The following is a 17,898-nucleotide window of genomic DNA, read 5'->3' as shown; positions in this document are numbered from 1 at the left end:
ACCTGGGAAATGCTTGTTAATTGACTCCTTGACTGATGAAACAACTGAATGAGCTTTCAGGGATGTGGAACCTATCTTAAGCAGGCTCCCCATTCAGGCAAACCCCTGCTCTGAACTTTCTGCTCCTCACCTCTATCTCTTCCTCCACCCAAACTTATCAGTCCTAGGTCCTATTTCCTTAGGGGTAGTTGGTTGGCACTGAACTGAATCAAATCACAGCTTAGAGACTCCTGGTATAAGAAATATGGCAATTCTAGGTATGGAGCCAAGCAGGGAGGAGGGAAAGTTTGGGAAGCTTCCAGTGTTTGGAAGTTCTAGTGTTCCAGAGGGAAAGTGGAAAACTTCCCCTCTACAATGAGTGCTTCAGCCACCCCAGAAAAGTTAACTTCTCCATGGGGATGGGAGAAATCATGAGCAGCTTAAACTAGTTGCCCAGCTGCAAGGGAAAGGAAGTGAGGACACACATTGCAATGCTGGGTCCTGACATCTTGTTCATTGGTATTGGTAGGAGACAGCAAAACATGATGGTTGCTATGGCCTGAATTGTGTCCCCCCCGCTCCCTCCTGAATTCATATGTTGACATTCTAACCCCTAGTACCTCAGAATGTGACTGTATTTGGAGATTGGGCCTTTAAAGAAGTATTTAAGATTAAATGAAGTTATATAGGTGAGTCCTAATCCAGTATGACTGGTGTCCTTATATAAAAAGGAAATTTGGACACAGGTATGTACGGAGGGAAGAAACATGTGAAGATAAGAAGAAGACAGCCACCTACAAATGTTTCAGTGTTTTTAAAAATATTTTATTTATTTATTCATGAGAGACAGAAAGAGAGAGAGAGAGAGACAGAGACATAGGCAGAGGGAGAAGCAGGCTCCATGCAGGGAGCCCAATGTGAGACTTGATCCCGGATCCCAGGATCACAGCCTGAGCCAAAGGCAGACGTTCAACCGCTCTGCCACCCAGGCATCCCTGTTTCAGTGTTTTTGGAGGATTTTTTATTTTATTGTTTAAAAATATCTTTATTTATTCATGAAATACACACAGAGACAGGCAGATACACAGGCAGAGAGAGAAGCAGGCTCCATGCAGGAAGCCGGATGCAGAACCTGATCCCAGGACTCCAGGATCACGCCCTGGGCCAAAGGCAGCCACTCAACCACTGAGCCACCCAAACATCTCCAAGGAGAATATTTTTTATATTTTATGTAACATTGCCACTATTTTCAAAGGAAAGATTAACTGAATAAACTAGTTCACTATTACCAAAAAGAATTGAAAGAAAGAAAGAAAGAAAGAAAGAAAGAAAGAAAGAAAGAAAGAAAGAAAGAAAGAATCCAGTTTCAGTGATAAAATAGACCAAGTATAATCCTTCACTGACCTCTGACACCATCTTCTGACACTGACCCAGGCAATAATACAATGGATAAATACCACATGGCCCAAGTACTAGGGGATACCCTCTCAAGCCAGAGCGCCCGCTCAACGTGTAGCAATTATCCAATGACAACTGCACATAGTGACACACATAAATTCCACCCACCAGTACTCTGGAGGATGTCAACCCCAAACTGTATTGCTTCAACAAGTATATGTTGGACACCGACCATGTGCTAAGTGCTGGGGTTACAGCAGAAAACAAGACAGACAAGGTTTCTGCGGTCATGGAATTTACAGTCTGATAGGGACGATGGACAATGGACCTGTAACAAACCATTTCAAAGAGTGAAAAGTTATATGAAGAAAATAAAAGAGAGGGCAGTGCTTCTTTAGATGGGACATCTAGGAAGCCCTCTCTGAAGAGGTAGCATTTGATCTGAAACCTGAAGATGGAGAAGGAGCCCACCATGGGAGTCAGGCATACCGGTCAGGGAAACAGGTGCAGAGGCGCTGAGACAGGAGCCTTCTCGGCCTGCTCAAGGAATGGCAAGGAGGACAATTTAGCTGGAGAGGAGTGAATGAGGGGGCGAGTAACAGGATATGAGGCTGGAGAAGGAAGGAGAGGCCAGGTTATAGTCCCTCTTGTGGACTGTGGCAAGGGGTTTGGATTTGAAGAATAAATGGAAGCCCTTGAGGTGTCATTTGATTTATGACTTAATGAGAAGTTTGCTATGATCACGGTTACCCAACCAGAATTGTCTTGTGTTGATGAGGCTGGCTCCTCTCGGGGTCACTCCCCTAATTCTAGGGAGGGCAGCTCCTCTTTCAAGAAACCCCCTTCCGAGCAGCTGGAAACAGGCTACGGTCGGCCCAGCGGCAGGTGCGGGATTCCGACCTCCCTCGGGCGAGTGGGGCGGCGCCCACTGTGATTGGTTACCAGCGTTCCCACCCTTCCCATCATCAGACCGCTCTTCGGGAAAGTGCGAGCCTCCGGTGCCCCGCGTGAGCCGTCTGATAGGCTCTCCCGCGAGAGTGACAGCAGACGCAGCCTGTGAGCGCCGAGACGCCGCTGCTCGGCCCGGGGCTGCGGGCTGCGCCGCCGGAACCCGGGCTGTCAGTGCGGCTGGTGCTGCTCGCCTGCACCCCTCGCGCCTCCCGAGCTATGGCCATCCCGCCGCAGCTGCCGGCTCTGCTCCATGCAGTCAATGCGCTGTTGCGCAAGCGCCGGTACCACGCCGCGCTGGCCATGCTTAAGGGCTTCCGGAACGGGGCAGTGTGAGTGGGGCCGTGGGGCTGCGCGGGGGCGGGGGGCTGGGTCCGGCTAGGGTCCGAGCAGCGGACCCTGGGCCCGTCGCCACGCTGTGTGTTCTTGAGCAGCCCTAGCGTGTCTCCAGGCCTCGGAGCCCACCATCTGCACAGTGGGCGCTGGGGATTTGGGGTGCCGTGCGCCTTCCCGGGTGGGGCAGTTTCGGGTCCTCCATGCTTTGCAACCTGGCCCACTTGCCTTGACCACCTCCCAGGCCAGCCCTTTCATCCCCGTTCGGGCCTACCTTCCCCACCACCCTGCTTTGTGATCTTGGGTGTGTCTGGCTTCAACGGCCCCTTTTGCACAAGGAGAAGTGGCCACTGGCATCTAGCAGGCCAGCGGCGCCTCCGTCTCTGCTCTCACCATTAAGCTGCTTGTGGGCTCCCATCCCGTTTCTCACTCCTCATCTGTATGGCTCTAGCTCTAAGCCCCCCATCCGGCCAGGGGAACTCCTGGGGCATAAGCTTGAGGAGTGACAATGACTAAAAGAAGCTACAGATGTTTGTGGGGAAAATTGATTCCACCCTGGCTATCAGATCTGCTGGAAAAGAGGTCATGGGGTCATTTCACGTGGTTGGGAACTGGAGGGAAGTCCCCCTCCTTTAAAACTCATGCATAACCGCTATCTTTCATTGAGAGCCTACTGTGCTAACAGGGGATGCACAGTAAACAAACCGAACAAAGATGTGTCTTCTTGGAGTTGACTTGCTAGTCGCACTGTGGCATGGTGGTGAGAGTGCCTCTGGACTGCCTCTCTTCAAACCTTGGGGCCACCTATCTGTGCGCTGTTTTTTGTTTTTGTTTTTTTAAGATTTTATTTATTTGACAGAAAATACACAAGCAGGGGGGAAGGCAGAGGGAGAAGCAGGCCCCCAAGGGAGCAGGAAACCTGATTGGGGGCTGGATCCCAGGACTCCGGAGTCACGACCTGAGCCAAAGGCAGGTGCTTAACCAGCAGAGCCACCCAGGTGCTCTTATTTAGAGAGAAGGCATGCACCAGGTGGGGAGGGGCAGAGAGAGAGGGCCAGAGAATCTCAAGCCGACTCTCCTCTGAGTGTGCTGAGTCTGGGGCTCAATCTCACCACCCTGAGGTCATACTGAGCCAAAATCAAGAGTTGGACATTCAACTTATGGAGCCACCCAGGCGCCCCTCAATTATTTTAATTTTAAAAGCAGTGCTTAACCGTTACAGATCATTTTGGAAATATGGAAAAGTTTTAAAAGGACAATTGTAAATTCCCATATTCCTATAGCTCAGGGAACATGGCTAACAATATTGTGGTATATTTCCTTCCAGTCTTTTTTAAAATCCATTTTTTAAAAGATTTTATTCATTCATGAGAGATAGCGAGAGGCAGAGACAAAGGCAGAGGGAGAAGCAGGCTCCATGCAGGGAGCCCGATCTGGGACTCGATCCTGGGACTCCAGGATCACACCCTGAGCCGAAGGCAAGTGCTCAACACCTAGCCACTCAGGCGTCCCTTTAAATCCATTTTTACAAAGCTGAGGTCCTCCTGTGTATAATAGTTGGAAAGAAATACATTTTGAACAAGTAGAAGGAAGTACAATGTTACTCAGCAACTGCTTTAGGAACTTTGTTAATTTTAAGATTGACCAAGCGAAAGATAGAACTTTCCAGAAATGATCCAGAGTGTAAAATGCTGCAGAGAAGCTTGGAGCTCTGTGGCAATGAAAATATTGCCTTCACCTCGTCTGGTGGGTAAGGAGCCTCCATAGAGGTGCCAGCTGAGGACTTGGTGGCTACGTGAGGAGTAAGAAGGAGCAGTCTGGGCGGAGGGAACAGCCTGCCCAGAGGCAGGGGAGAACTGGCAGGTCAGAGGAGCTCCAGGAAGGCCATGGGGCTTGAACAGAAGAGAGGTGTGAGAGGTAGGAGAAGCAAGCAGGAGCCAAATCTTGCAGCACTTTCAAGGCTGTGGGAGGAGACTGGATTTTATTTTGAGTACTGGAAAAGTATAGGCAGCTTTTAAGTTGGGATGTGATATGATTTAAGTTTTAAAAAGATGAGTCTGACTCTACTGGGAAAGTCAGGGTGGAACTGAGGGAGCAACTCCAGTTGGGTGGGGACAGTGGAGGCCTTTGACACACATTGTCGCCTTTCATTTAAATTATAACCAGCCCTCTAGCTGGACGTCCTCTTTTGCTGTTAGGCAGACTGAGGCTCAGAGAAGTTAAATAGCAAGCCTGAGCCCCGCCCCCCCCCCCCCCCCCCCGACCGGAATGTGTCAGAGCTGGGATTTGAACCCAGATCTAACATGAAAGCCAGCATTATCTCCCCTTCCAGGGTAACATTAGGATTAGGGCTAGAGCAGGGGACAAGGAGTCAGAGAGCCCAGAAAGAGAATGTGAGGCAGTGATGCTGTAGTAACTGTTTCCTTTCGTTTCTACAGCTATGGAGCCAAAATCCGGGCCCCTCACGCGCTGGTCATGACCTTTCTCTTCCGGAGTGGCAGGTACCCACCCCCTCTGCACACCTCTCAGACCGGGGGAGAGTCCGGTTAGCCCTCAGCAGCAGCATACCTGCAAGTAGCTTCCTAGCTAGGTCTAGCCTGTCCACCTGACACCACCATCTATCTCCTTAAGTATGACCCTGATTCTCTTATTCATGCTCAAAAACCACCCTGGCTCCCACTGTACCCCAAAGAAGCCTAGCTTCATTCCTTAAGAGGCTCTCTGCGACTAGTCGTATTGAATCACTCTATTGTACACCTGAAACTAATATAATAGTGTATGTTAACTATGCTGGAATTAAAAACTAAAAAAAAAAAAAAAAAAAGACAACCATAAGGCCCTCTGCTGCCTGGCCTCCGCTGTAACCCACACTATTCCCTTGCACACTGGAGCACCCCTGGCACCTGGGACTTGCTGCCATGCCACATGGGGTTCCACCTCCACACATTGCAGATGCAGTAACCCCCTCCAGGCGTACTCTTTCCTCTTCTACCCCACCTTTATTTCCTTCCTGGCAACCCACACCAGTTATGTGAGGATCGCTTCCTTGGGAAAACTGTTCGTGACCTACCTCGCTCACCCAGACTTCTTGGTCTTCCTCCATCCCTCATAACGTTGTCCTCACGGCACTTCTCGGAAACTACTCTGTCCTGGTTTGTAATGTATAGAACCTCACCTGGAGCTTGTAAGGAACACACATGGATAGCCCATCAGCCAAATCCAGCCTGCAAGATTGTCTCTCTCTCTCTTTTTTTTCTTTTTTTAAGGATTGCTCTTTTTTTTTTTTTTTAAGGTTATATTTATTTATTTGAGAGAGAGAGTGAGTGTGAGCAGGGGGAGGGGCCTAGGGAGAGGGAGAGGCAGACTCCTGAGTGAGCTGGGAGCCCTACACAAGGCTCAATCCCAGGAGCCCAAGATCATGACCTGAGCTGAAGTCAGATGCTTAATCAACCGAGCTGCCCAGGTGCCCCAGGATTGTTTTTTTTTTGTTTTTTTTTTAAAGTAATCTCTACACCCAACATGGGGCTGGAATTCGGCCCTGCTTTTGTATTTTTGCTTTTATTGACTCATTGATTTTCTTTTTAAAGATTTTATTTATTTATTCATAAGAGACACAAAGAGAGGCAGAGACATAGGCAGAGGGAGAAGCAGGCTTCCTGCAAGGTGTCTGATGCAGGACTCGATCCTAGAACCCCGGGATTTTGACCTGAGCCAAAGGCATACACCACTCAACCACTTGAGCCACCTAGGTGCCCCCGATTCATTGATTTTTGTTTTTTTACCCTCCATTTTTTTTTGTTAAGATTTTATTTATTTATTCATGAGAGACAGAGAGAGGCAGAGACACAGGCAGAGGGAGAAGCAGGCTCCATGCAGGAAGCCCAATGCAGGACTCGATCCCGGGACTCCAGGATCACGCCCTTAGCCAAAGGCAGACACTCAACCACTGAACCACCCAGGCATCCCTACCCTCCATTTTCTTAAAATTGAACTCATTCATTCAAATGGTAAATATTTATTGAACATCTGCTATGTACCAGACACTGTTTTAGGTACTAAGGATAGAACAGTGAACAAAACAGGCAATGATCAAGGTGAGCAATGCTGGTTCCTCAGGCATTGGTGGTGGCAGTTAGGTGAGAAGTGATCAGATTCTAGAAAAAAAAAAAGATTCTAGAAACACTTTTTTTTTTTTTTTAAGATTTTATTTATTTATTCATGAGAGGTACAGAGAGAGAGAGAGAGAGGCAGGCTCCGTGCAGGGAGCCCAACGCAGGATCACGACCCGGGCTGAAAGCAGGTGCTAAACCACTGAGCCACCCAGGGATCCCCTAAGATTTTTTTTAAAAGGATTTTTAGGGTAGCCCAGGTGGCTCAGCGGTTTAGTGCTGCCTTCAGCCCAGGGCATGATCCTGGAGACCTGGGATCGAGTCCTGGATCGGGCTCCCTGCATGGAGCCTGCTTCTCCCTCTGCCGGCCTGTCTGTCTTTCTCTCTATTCTCTGTGTCTCTCATGAATAAATACATAAAAATCTTTAAAAAAATAAAAATAAAAAAGATTTGCAGAGAGCACGATGTGGGACTCAATCTTTGGACCCCGAGATCATGCCCTGAGCCAAAGGCAGACGCTCAACTGCTGAGCCACCCAGGTGTCCCTTAAGATTTTTTTTTATTATTATTCATTTATTTGACAGAGAGCAGGAGCAGGAGGAGGGGCAGAGGGAGAAGGAGGCTCCTCACTGAGGAGGGAGCCCAACGCTGAGCTGGATTCCAGGATGCAGTAACTTGAGATCATGGGAGCCTGACCTGAGACAAAGGCTGATATTTAACCAATTGAGCCACCCAGGTGCCCTCTAGAAACATTTTGAAGGCAAGATTAGCACCAATACTTAATAACTGGGAAATCCAGTTTTCTTTCATTAGAACTGGCAACAGTAGAGGCATGTGGCTGGGTCAGTCAGTACAGCATGTGACTCTTGATCTTGGGGTTTTGAGTTTGAGCCCCAGGTTGGGCATAATGTTTATTTAAAAAAAAAAAAAGAGATTAAGAAAAAAAAGAAAACTGGCAACACTGGGCACATGTTCCTCTGAGGCAAGAACCATCTGACTCTTGGCTGTCTCCAGTCACCTGGCAGACTTCCACATAGACCCACCTCAAGGTTCTCATCTAGCCTTGAAAGCACTTGGTTGCATCATCCTTGAATGACCTCCCAGAGTACACGTTGCCCTTCCCCTGTGTTCTCCTCACTACCCCCTAGTGACTTAATTATAAAGGATAAATAGAATCCTTTCCCAATTTAAAAAGTGCACTTTTCTCAGGATAAAGACAAAACAGCATGGCCCCACTTTCCCCGCATTCTCTGCTTAGGCTTGATGGTTTCTCTCTGTCCCCTTACTCCCCACTCTCTGTCTCTCCTCTGGACCTTTGCACTTGCTGATCCCTCTGCCTGGTATGCAGTCCCTTTCCCCCTCTCGACCTCATTGACTCCTCATCCTTCAGATCCCAGGATCATCTCTGGTCAAGGTCCAAGTTTGACCCTTGCTCTGTGATTTTTTTTTTTTCTCTGTGATTATTTATGTTTTTCTCTCCCATTAGATCACATACCCTATGAAGGCAGCAAGTATTTTTCCTCAGAATCATACCCCCAGTTCCAGTACATAGTAGGCTCTCCCTTACTCCTTCATTCATGTCTTCACCTGCTCATGCCAAAAGAGAAAACCCATTTACTGAGCACCGACTATGTGCCAGGCCCTGTTCTGGGCCCTGGGGATCAACAAGGTATAGACACCACTCTCTGGTAGCTTAGGGGAGTGGGAAGGGATTAAGCATATTAATGTCAGCTGGTATAAGAGCTGTGAAGGAAAAGTAGGAAAAAGGGACAGAATGGTCAGGGAAGCCCTCTCTGAGGAAATGGCATGGAATCGAGGCCTAAATCTGGTTGGGGAGAAGCCCTGAGGACATGGAGGCTAGAGGCCTGGGGTGGGTGAGTCCCGGCCTGAGCTCCTTGCTGGTTCAGGTTTGCATGCCCAATGGGTGAATGCCCCTGGAACAGTTGGGTCTGTGCTCATGGGGGCCCCCTGTGTTTGTGCAGCTTCCAGGACAAGCTGTGGGCCATCCTGCAAGCCACGTACACTCACTCCCGGAACCTGGCCTGCTTTGTGTTCACCTATAAGGGGCTCTGCGCCCTGCAGTCCCGTGTGCAGGGCGACACCTACCAGGTGCACTCGTTCCTGGCTGCCTTCATCGGGAGCCTGCTGGTGTTTGGAGATAACAATAACATCAACAGCCAGGTAAAGACTCTTCCCCAGGATAGGGCTCAGGGCTTGGGGGGCTGGGTGGGGAGGCACATGGTCCAGGTATAAAATTTGGGTGAAGGTCAAAGAAGATGAGCTTTTTCCTCCCTTCCATATCTGAGGGTCTTTGATCCAGCAGTCCCTGTGTGACCTTGGGAAGGTCACTTTCTCTCTGTTTCACCATCTGTAAACCAAACAGCTTGTTGAAATTCATGGTTCCCCAAGTCAATATATGTGGTGTTCTCTGGAGCAAAGATTTTTTTTTTTAAATATGGAATTCTTCATGAATTTCTGTGTCATCCTTGCTCAAGAGCCATACTAATCTTCTCTGTATCATTGTAATTTTAGTCTACATGCTGCTGAAGTGAGCACTGGAGCAAAGATTAAAAAACAAAGACACACACACAAAAAATAAAAAAAATAAAAATAAAAAAAAAACCAAAGACACTGTGCAGTGAAATAAGAAAAAAAATGGTTCTGGGGGCACTTGGGTGGCTGGCTCAGTCAGTAGAGCATATGACTCTTGATCTCAGAGTCATGAGTTCAAGTCCCACGTTAGGCATAAAGCTTACTTAAAAAAAAAAAAGATGACTCTGGAGTAACATTTTCATAAAACAAAACTTATTGCACTCCGAGGATGATCTCTTTTTCTGTATCCTGACATTTTTCTGGGTTAAAATCCCTTTTTTTGGTGAAATGAAACACTTGTTTTAAAGTCTTTCTTGGGTGACATGAAAAGTTGGCAGCCCCTCTCTTTGCCTCCCTCAAATTTAGAAATACTTTCAAATTCTAAGAATCATGTTTCATTTTCACGTTTAAAAAAATGCAGACTGGGACGCCGGGGTGGCTCAGCAGTTTAGCGCCTGCCTTCAGCCCAGGGCATGATCCTGGAGACCCGGGACCGAGTCCCACATCGGGCTCCCTGCATGGAGCCTGCTTCTCCCTCTGCCTGGGTCTCTGCCTCTGTGTGTGTGTGTGTGTCTCTCATGAATAAATAAATAAAATCTTAAAAAAAAAAAAAAAAAAAAGCAGACTAAGCACCCCCTGTGTGCCTGGCACGCTTCTAGTGCTTGGGGGTAGGTCACAATAAAATTAGAAGGTATATTGAAAAGATCGTTACCATCCCCCTCCAATTGTCAAGCCACTGTCCAGGAACACTTTAACTGTGTCTTGTGTGGCGCTTCAGAAATTGTCTGTGCTTGTGTCTGTACATGCCAGGAGTTTTCTACCAATGAGATCACACTATCTTTTTCTTCACAGAATAATGTGTCTGTGAGACCCTTCTTTCAGTCTGTCCTTCTTTTTAACATGAGCAGAGCTCTCTGTTGGGTGGGTGGACCAGTCTTGATATCCCCAGTCTCTAGGTGGACACTATCTAGGGGCTCTCTAGCCTTTTGCCAGGACACACACACTAGCCTACATCTTCATTCAGACATCTCCTTACGCGTGTCAATACATCTGAAATTTACTTACCACAGAACTGTGGGATAGGATAGATAGGAGAATTTGTATTTTGAGTTTCCCGAGGTTTGCTTTTTTGTTAAAAATGTCACTGGTTGGAGTGGCACCTGGGTGGCTCAGTCGGTTGAGCATCTGCCTTCAGCTCAGTTTGTGATCCCAGGATCTTGGGATCAAGCCCCACATTGGGCTCCTTGCTCAGCCGGGAGTCTGCTTCTCTCTCTCCCTCTGCCTGCCACTCTGCCTACTTATGCTTTTTCTCTCTGTCAAAATAAATAAATAAATAAATAAATAAATAAATAAATAAATAAATAAATAAATAAATAAATAAATAAATAAAATCTTTAAAAAAAAAAAAAAAAAAGGAAAGAGAAAGGAAGAAAGCTAGCAAGCAAGTGAGCCCTGGGCTAAGAACTTCCAAGGGCTAGGAATCCTGGTCATACCATCTCCCTCTCTCTTCCTTTCTTTCCCTGACCCCTGGCAACAACTACTCTGACCTCCATTTCTAAAATTTTATCATTTCAAAAATGTTATATAAGTAGAGTCATTACAGTGTGTAACCTTTGGGAACTGGCTTCTTGCACACAGCATAATTCCCTGGAGATTCATCCAAGTTGTGTGTGTGTATCCATAGATCATTCCAGGGCAGAGATGCACCACTCTTTGTTAAAACATTCACTTACTGAAGGACAACTGGGTTGTTTCCAGCTTTTGGCTATTAGAAATACAGCTAAGAAGATTCTTGTACAAGTTTTAGGGTGACCATAGGTTTTCGTTACTCTGAAATAAATGCCCAAGGGTGCAATTGCTGGGTCATATGATACATGCATGTTTAATTTTGTTTAAGATTTTTATTTTTACATAATCTCTATACCCGATGTGAGGCTCAAACTCAGAACTCTGAGATCAAGAGTTGCACATTCTACCTACTGAGCCAGCCAGGCACCCTCCGTGCATGTTTTTTTTTTTTAAGATTTTACTTATTTATTCATGAGAGACACAGGAAGAGGGAGAAGCAGGCTTCCTGCAAGGAGCCGGATGTGGGGCTCGATCCTGGACCCTAGGATCATGCCCTGAGCCAAAGGCAAATGCTCAACCACTGAGCCACCCAGGCATCCCTGCATGTTTAATTCATTCATTCATTCATTCATTCATTCATTCATGATAGACAGAGAGAGAGAGAGGCAGAGACACAGGCAGAGGGAGAAGCAGGCTCCATGCCAGGAGCCCGACGCGGGACTTGATCCCGGGACTCCAGGATTGTGCCCTGGGCCAAAGGCAGGCACTAAACCACTGAGCCACCCAGGGATCCCCCTGCATGTTTAATTTTTTAAGAAACTGCCAATGTATTTTACAGAGTGACTGTACTATTTTACATTTCCATCAGGAATATACAAATGATCCATTTCCTCCACATCCTAACCAGCATTTGGTTTATCACATTTTTTTTAGCCATTTTGATAGGTGTGTAGTGCTTCTCATTGTGGTTTTAATTTGCATTTCCCTAATGGCTAAACATTAGGGAACATCTTTACATGTGCTTATTTTCCATCTGTGGAACCAGTTCAAACATCTGTTTGCATCTTTTGCTCATTTTCTAATTGGATTTTTTCTTTTTTTACCATTGAGTTTTGAGAGTTTTTTTTTTTAAATATATTCCAGATACTAGTTTTTGTCAGATATGTGTTTGTAAATATTTTCTCCCAGCTGCAGCTTTTCTTTTTAGCCTTTTCATATGGGCTTTCACAACCAAACAATTTTAAATTTTGATGAGATCCAATTTATCAATTTTATTTATTTTTATTTTATTTTTTTTAAGATTATTTATTCATGATAGACATAGAGAGAGAGAGAGAGGCATAGACACAGACAGAGGGAGAAGCAGACTCCATGCAGGTAGCCCGACGTGGGACTCGATCCAAGTTCTCCAGGATTGGGCCCTGGGCCAAAGGCAGGCGCTAAACCGCTGGGCCACCCAGAGATCCCCAATTTGTCAATTAAAAATTTTTTTTTGTGGATCGTGGTTTTTGGTGTCCGGTTACCTTTCAGTTTTTTTGTTTTGCTTTTTGTTTTTGTTTTTTTTTAATTTTATTTATTTATTCATGAGAGACACAGAGAGAGGCAGAGACACAGGCAGAGGAAGAAGCAGGCTCCATGCGAGGAATCCGATGGGGGACTCGATCTCAAGACCCCAGGATCACGACCTGAGCCAAAGGCAGATGCTCAACCACTGAGCCACTAGGTGCCCCTACCTTTTTGAACCATGTAAATATATTCATTTTCTAAACATTTTAATGAACAAGAATGATAATTATAGAAATAAATAGCAACATTATAAAATATCTACTACAGGGTGCCTGGGTGGCTCAGTTGGTTGAGCATCTGACTCTTGATTTTGCCTCAGGTCACAATCTCAGGGTCTTGAGATTGAGCCTTGGCGTCACACTCTGCGCTGGGCATGGAGCCTGCTTAAGATTCTCTCCTTCTCTCTTTGCCTCTCCACTCCCCCTTCTCTCTCTCTCTCTCTCTCTCTCTTTCCCTCTCTCTCTCCTTCAAATGAATAAATTAAAAAAATCTTTAAAATACCTACTACTGGGGATCCCTGGGTGGCGCAGCGGTTTGGCGCCTGCCTTTGGCCCAGGGCGCGATCCTGGAGACCCGGGATCGAATCCCACATCGGGCTCCCGGTGCATGGAGCCTGCTTCTCCCTCTGCCTGTGTCTCTGCGCCTCTCTCTCTCTGTGACTATCATAAATAAATAAAAATTAAAAAAAAATAAAAATAAAAAAATAAAATACCTACTACCTACCACTTCAAATCTTCTTGCATACTAGCTTTGAAAAACACTGATCTAGGAGTTCCTGGCTGGCTTAGTTGGAAGAACATGAGACTCTTAAGCTTGGAGCCATGGGTTTGAGCTCTACATTGGGTCTAAAGATTACTAAAATAAATAAATAAACTAAAAAGAAAGAGAAAGAAAGAAAGAGGGAGGGAGGGAGGAAGGAAGAAAGAAAAAGAAAAGAAAAGAAGAAAAGAAAAGAAAAGAAAGACAAGACACTGACCCAGTGTGCAGTAGATGCTCCAGTACCTCCAGGGGTTGGGCAGAAGGTTCCCAGTGGCTGTGCCCTCCCATAATCCTCTGTCATTCCCTCCCTGCAGATCAACATGTACCTGCTCTCACGAGTCCTGTTTGCTCTATGCCGCCTGGGCGTGGAGAAGGGCTACATTCCTGAACCCAGGTGGGACCTATTCCGTCTGTTCACCGCAGTCGTGTGGGGGCTGGTGCTGTGGCTCTTTGAGTACCATCGGCCCACTCTGCAGCCCTCACTGCAGTCCTCCATGACATACCTGTACCAGGATAGCAATGTATGGCATGACATCTCAGATTTCCTCCTCTACAACAAGAGCCTCCCCTCAAAATAACATGGCCCTAAGGTGCTGATGGGGGCTTCTTCACTCGAGATTGGCTCCATCGGTGAATCATCCCAAAGGATCCTTCCTTCTCAAGATCATGATTCTTGGACTCCAACTTATATTGTCCCAGGGTTCCATTTGCCGAAGCAAAAGCACTGATTTCCACATCCCATTAGGTACTCTTGAATGGTGAATAGGGCTATGGAGCCTTGGACGTCATTCTAGCTGTGTTGCTGGCTACTGTGAGACCAGGGAAAACCACCCCCTCTGGGTGTCAGGGGTCATCGAGCTCAGAGGAGGGCCCTGAAGTCTCTTTCTGGTGGGTACGGTCTTCGACCATTCTATGGAACAGGGCTCCTTGCTTGTGGGCAGAAGGTTGCAAATATGTTTTTAGAAAATATTAAACTCCTCGGCTCAGGTGGTATTCTATTAGAGACACTCTAGGATTCCACTGTCTAATGGAACATATCATGATCCATATATGTAATCGTAATTTTCCTTAGTAGCCACGTGAAAAAAAAGCAGAAAGAAGCAGGTGAGATTAATCTTATATATTTTAACCCAGGATTTCTAAAATATTATTTTAACATATAAAAATTAATATAAAAATTAGAGATATTTTATATCCTTTGTTCTTGTACTGAGTCTTCAGAATCAGGCATGTGGTATATACTTAGAGTGTGTCTCAATTGAAACCAGCCATATCTCAAGTGCTCTGTAGCCATGTGTGGCTAGTGGCTACCATATTGGATAACACAGATATGGAACACGTTCATCCTGGCAGAAAATTCTAGTGGACAGTGCAGATATAGAGCTAGGGGGATATGAGTTTGAATCCTCACTCCACTACTGTGTGACCTTGGGGAAGATTTTTAACCTCTCAGAGCCTTAGTTTCGTGTAAAATGAGGATAATCCTAATACACATCCAGGGTCCACATTGGACTTGTATAATTATAAGAGCTGCTACTACTAATTATTTCAATTTAGTGAGCTCCTACTTCCCCCCCAGGTGCTTTGCAGATATTATTTTCAACCCATACAATGACCTTGCAGTTACGTATTTTGATCCTCATTTTACAGATGTGGACACTGAGGGTCAGAGGCGGGAAGTAACTTGCCCAAGATAATACAACCATTATGATAGCCAAATCAGGGTTTAAACCCAGAGCTGTCTGGGTTCAAAACCCCCCCTTTTTTTTTTCCAGTGCCTTATGTTAAATTTAGAAACCTAAGCTATGCTATGCAAATATTAGCTAGTTATAGGATGGGTTTCAGAGGAGGCTGCAAACTCAGATGCCCAGAGGGGTCTGGCAAGGTGCATAAATGAAAATGCTGTGCAGGGGATCCCTGGGTGGCTCAGTGGTTTAGCGCCTGCCTTCCACCCAGGGCATGATCCTGAGGTCCCGGGATTGAGTCCCGCATTGGGCTCCTTGCATGGAGCCTGCTTCCCTCTCTGCTGTTCTCTCTCTCTGTGTCTATCATGAATAGATAAATAAAATCTTAAAAAAAAAAAAAAAGAAAATGCAGTGCATTAGGAAGTGATGGCAGCATGGGGAACTGGAGACTCACGTCCAGTCTGATTTTTAAGATCACTGCGCCGGACAAATCAAACAGGTCTCCAGGAAGATTTGCTCCATGGCCCACCAATTTGGTCTAGTAGGAATACTTCAGTCTCTTTTTAGAAAGTACTAGTAGAAATGTTCACATGAGTCACTGGTGCTCTTATTAAAGTGTAGATTCTGACTTAGTGAGTTTGGAGTGGGGCCAGAGATTCTGTGTTTCTCACAGGCTGTTGGTGCTGCCGGTTTGAGCTATACCTGGAGTAACAAGGTAGTAGGGAATGATATGCAGCCGACTGTCATCCTGTTACAAATGAGGAAACTGAGTCACAGACCTGTTAGGTCATCACAATGGGATTATGTCTGATTCTAACAGCAGTGTTCTCAGCCATTATGTTGTGCTGCACGCTTGGAGAATCCCAAGGTCCTGGGGAGGAAGAAGGTGGCCATCAGCAAGCAGATGCTGGAGGTGCTCCACCCAATCCCCTCTAGCTTACTGCTTTGCTGCACACCAGCCAACTTTTCCAACTGCCACTACTATATCTTTCTGCCTGAGGGCTCTCGCTTGCCACTGGCACCTGCTCTGGCACCCACAGCAGGTCTGGAGGATTAACACATCCGATAACTCTGAGGTGCGTGCTCCACACTGACTCTCAGAGTTCCCCAGCAGGGCTGAACTATGGCTGCCTGCAATGGTCACTTGCTTGATAACTAGCCCCCCTTCCCTGTCTTGCTCATGCCCCTAACATGGGACCACTTCCCAAATAAACCACTTGTACTGAAATCTTTGTCTTGGGGTCTGCTATTGAGGAAACTCAAACTAAAATTGGCCTCTCAGCAAGCTGAGAGTAGTTGGGGGTTATGGACATAGGTTTTGGAGCAGGTGTGCCTGAGCTCAGCCTTGTTTGCTCGGGCAAGTGACTTAACCATTCTGTACCCCTGTTTCTTCATCTATAAAATAGGCATGCTAATATCACTCACTTCACAGGATGGTCTGGTGGATTAAACAATATGATGAGTATAAAGTAAGCACTCAATAAATGTTTGCTGTTATTTCTAATATAGCATCCAAACATAGGAGGAAGGGTGGTCCTAAGAACTGAGTAGCCCCTGCTTTTAGCCTCTCCTCTTTCTCAGCTGAAGGTAGAGCCTTGGCTCTCTGCCTGCCCAGCATCCCCCCACTGCTGCGGGGGGCTGCACCACCGACTGTCTCTGCTCTCTAAGAATAGGTTTCCCTCACAGATGGCATCTCTCTGGATTCTGCCAGAGCATCTGGTGCCTCCAACTGCTCACTCCAGGGAGCAAGGCTGTGTGGTCCTTGCTGAGGAGCAGAGCTCTGGCTTCCAGCAGACCTGGGAGGAGTCCCCACTTGGCTCCTTCCTAGCTGAGCTTCCATTTCCTAAGATCTGTAAAACGGGTGTTGCCAAAGGGCCCTTGGCACACAGTAGGCACTCTATAAATGCTAGGTCCTGAAATAGTACAATGGTTTACATGTTTATTTAGCACCTGCCACATTCCTATGAAGTCTTCTGACATGCAAGACTGCAAAAATTAATTTTTAATCAATACCTCATGCACAGTACAGAACTTACATGGTACAAAAGGTGTATCACAAGAAGAAGTTGGCTGGTTTCCGTAGTGTAGTGGTTATCACGTTCGCCTCACACAAGAAGAAGTCAAGCTCCCTCCTACATCCAAGCTCCACCCCCAAACTCCCTCTTTTACCAGGGGCACTCACTATCAGCACTTTCTAGTGCAGCCTTTCTGAGATATTCTGTGCACAGCCACCTATCTTTATTTTACTTTTTTTTTTTTTTTTAATAAAACTCACAACCCTGAAATCAAGACCTGAACTGAAATCAAGAGTCAGATGCCAGGACACCTGAGTGGCTCAGTGGCTGAGCGTCTGCCTTCAGCTCAGGGCATGATCCTGGAGACCCAGGATCGAGTCCCACATCGGGCTCCCTACATGGAGTCTGCTTCTCCCTCTGCCTATGTCTCTGCCTCTCTCTCTCCGTGTCTTTCATGAATAAATAAATAAAATCTTAAAAAAAAAAAAAAAGATGCCTAACTGGCTAAGTCACCCAGGCAGCCTTAAAGATTTTCATTTAAGATTTATTTATTTAGGGTAGCCCCTGTGGCGCAGCGGTTTAGCGCCGCCTGCAGCTCAGGGCATGATCCTGGAGACCCTGGATCAAGTCCCACGTCGGGCTCTCTGCATGGAGCCTGCTTCTCCCTCTGCCTGTGTCTCTGCCTCTCATTCTCTCTCTGTGTCTCTATGAATAAATAAATAAGTAATCTTTAAAAAAAAAGATTATTTATGAGATAAAGAATGCAAGTGGGGGAGGGGCAGAGAGAATCTGAAGCCTACTCCCTGCTGAGTATAGAGCCCAATATGTGACTTCATCCCACACCCCTGAGATCACTACCCTAGCTGAAATCAAGAGTTGGGCACTTAACCAACTACACCACCCAGGGGCCCCTAAAGACTTTATTTTTGAGTAATCTCTACACCC

General features: G+C 46.4%; 1 protein-coding gene and 1 non-coding gene across 4 annotated transcripts; one reads left to right on the top strand and one right to left on the bottom strand.

Moving 5' to 3' along the window:
• The first annotated feature begins 2,454 nt into the window (after window positions 1-2,454).
• Window positions 2,455-16,166, top strand: PXMP4 (peroxisomal membrane protein 4). 3 transcript variants are annotated; one of them, XM_025469761.3, is made up of 4 exons: window positions 2,456-2,657; window positions 5,097-5,159; window positions 8,750-8,948; window positions 13,568-16,166. In XM_025469761.3, exons 1-4 carry the CDS (start codon window positions 2,545-2,547, stop codon window positions 13,829-13,831), a joined length of 639 nt encoding a protein of 212 aa, XP_025325546.1. In that variant the 5' UTR covers window positions 2,456-2,544; the 3' UTR covers window positions 13,832-16,166. The 3 variants fall into 3 exon arrangements, with proteins under 3 accessions (XP_025325547.1, XP_025325546.1, XP_035561873.1); XM_025469762.3 differs by lacking the exon at window positions 8,750-8,948 and having other exon boundaries at window positions 2,455-2,657; XM_035705980.2 differs by lacking the exon at window positions 5,097-5,159 and having other exon boundaries at window positions 2,458-2,657.
• Window positions 9,217-9,323, bottom strand: LOC112674320 (U6 spliceosomal RNA). The gene has a single exon (XR_003145371.1). It is a non-coding gene; the product is annotated as a U6 spliceosomal RNA (small nuclear RNA).
• Window positions 16,167-17,898: the final 1,732 nt, after the last annotated feature.

Source organism: Canis lupus, chromosome 24, assembly GCF_003254725.2.
Source record: "Canis lupus dingo isolate Sandy chromosome 24, ASM325472v2, whole genome shotgun sequence".
Classification (NCBI taxonomy): Eukaryota; Metazoa; Chordata; class Mammalia; order Carnivora; family Canidae; genus Canis; species Canis lupus.
This window is presented reverse-complemented; position numbering and strand designations above follow the sequence as displayed.

What these genes read in the sequence shown, in the direction of transcription:
- PXMP4 (XM_025469761.3), top strand. Translation starts at nt 2,545, where the DNA reads ATGGCCATCCCGCCGCAGCTGCCGGCTCTGCTCCATGCAGTCAATGCG. An exon ending in GGCTTCCGGAACGGGGCAGT is followed by an intron (nt 2,658 to 5,096) that starts GTGAGTGGGGCC and finishes TCGTTTCTACAG; the next exon opens with CTATGGAGCCAAAATCCGGG. An exon ending in TTTCTCTTCCGGAGTGGCAG is followed by an intron (nt 5,160 to 8,749) that starts GTACCCACCCCC and finishes GTGTTTGTGCAG; the next exon opens with CTTCCAGGACAAGCTGTGGG.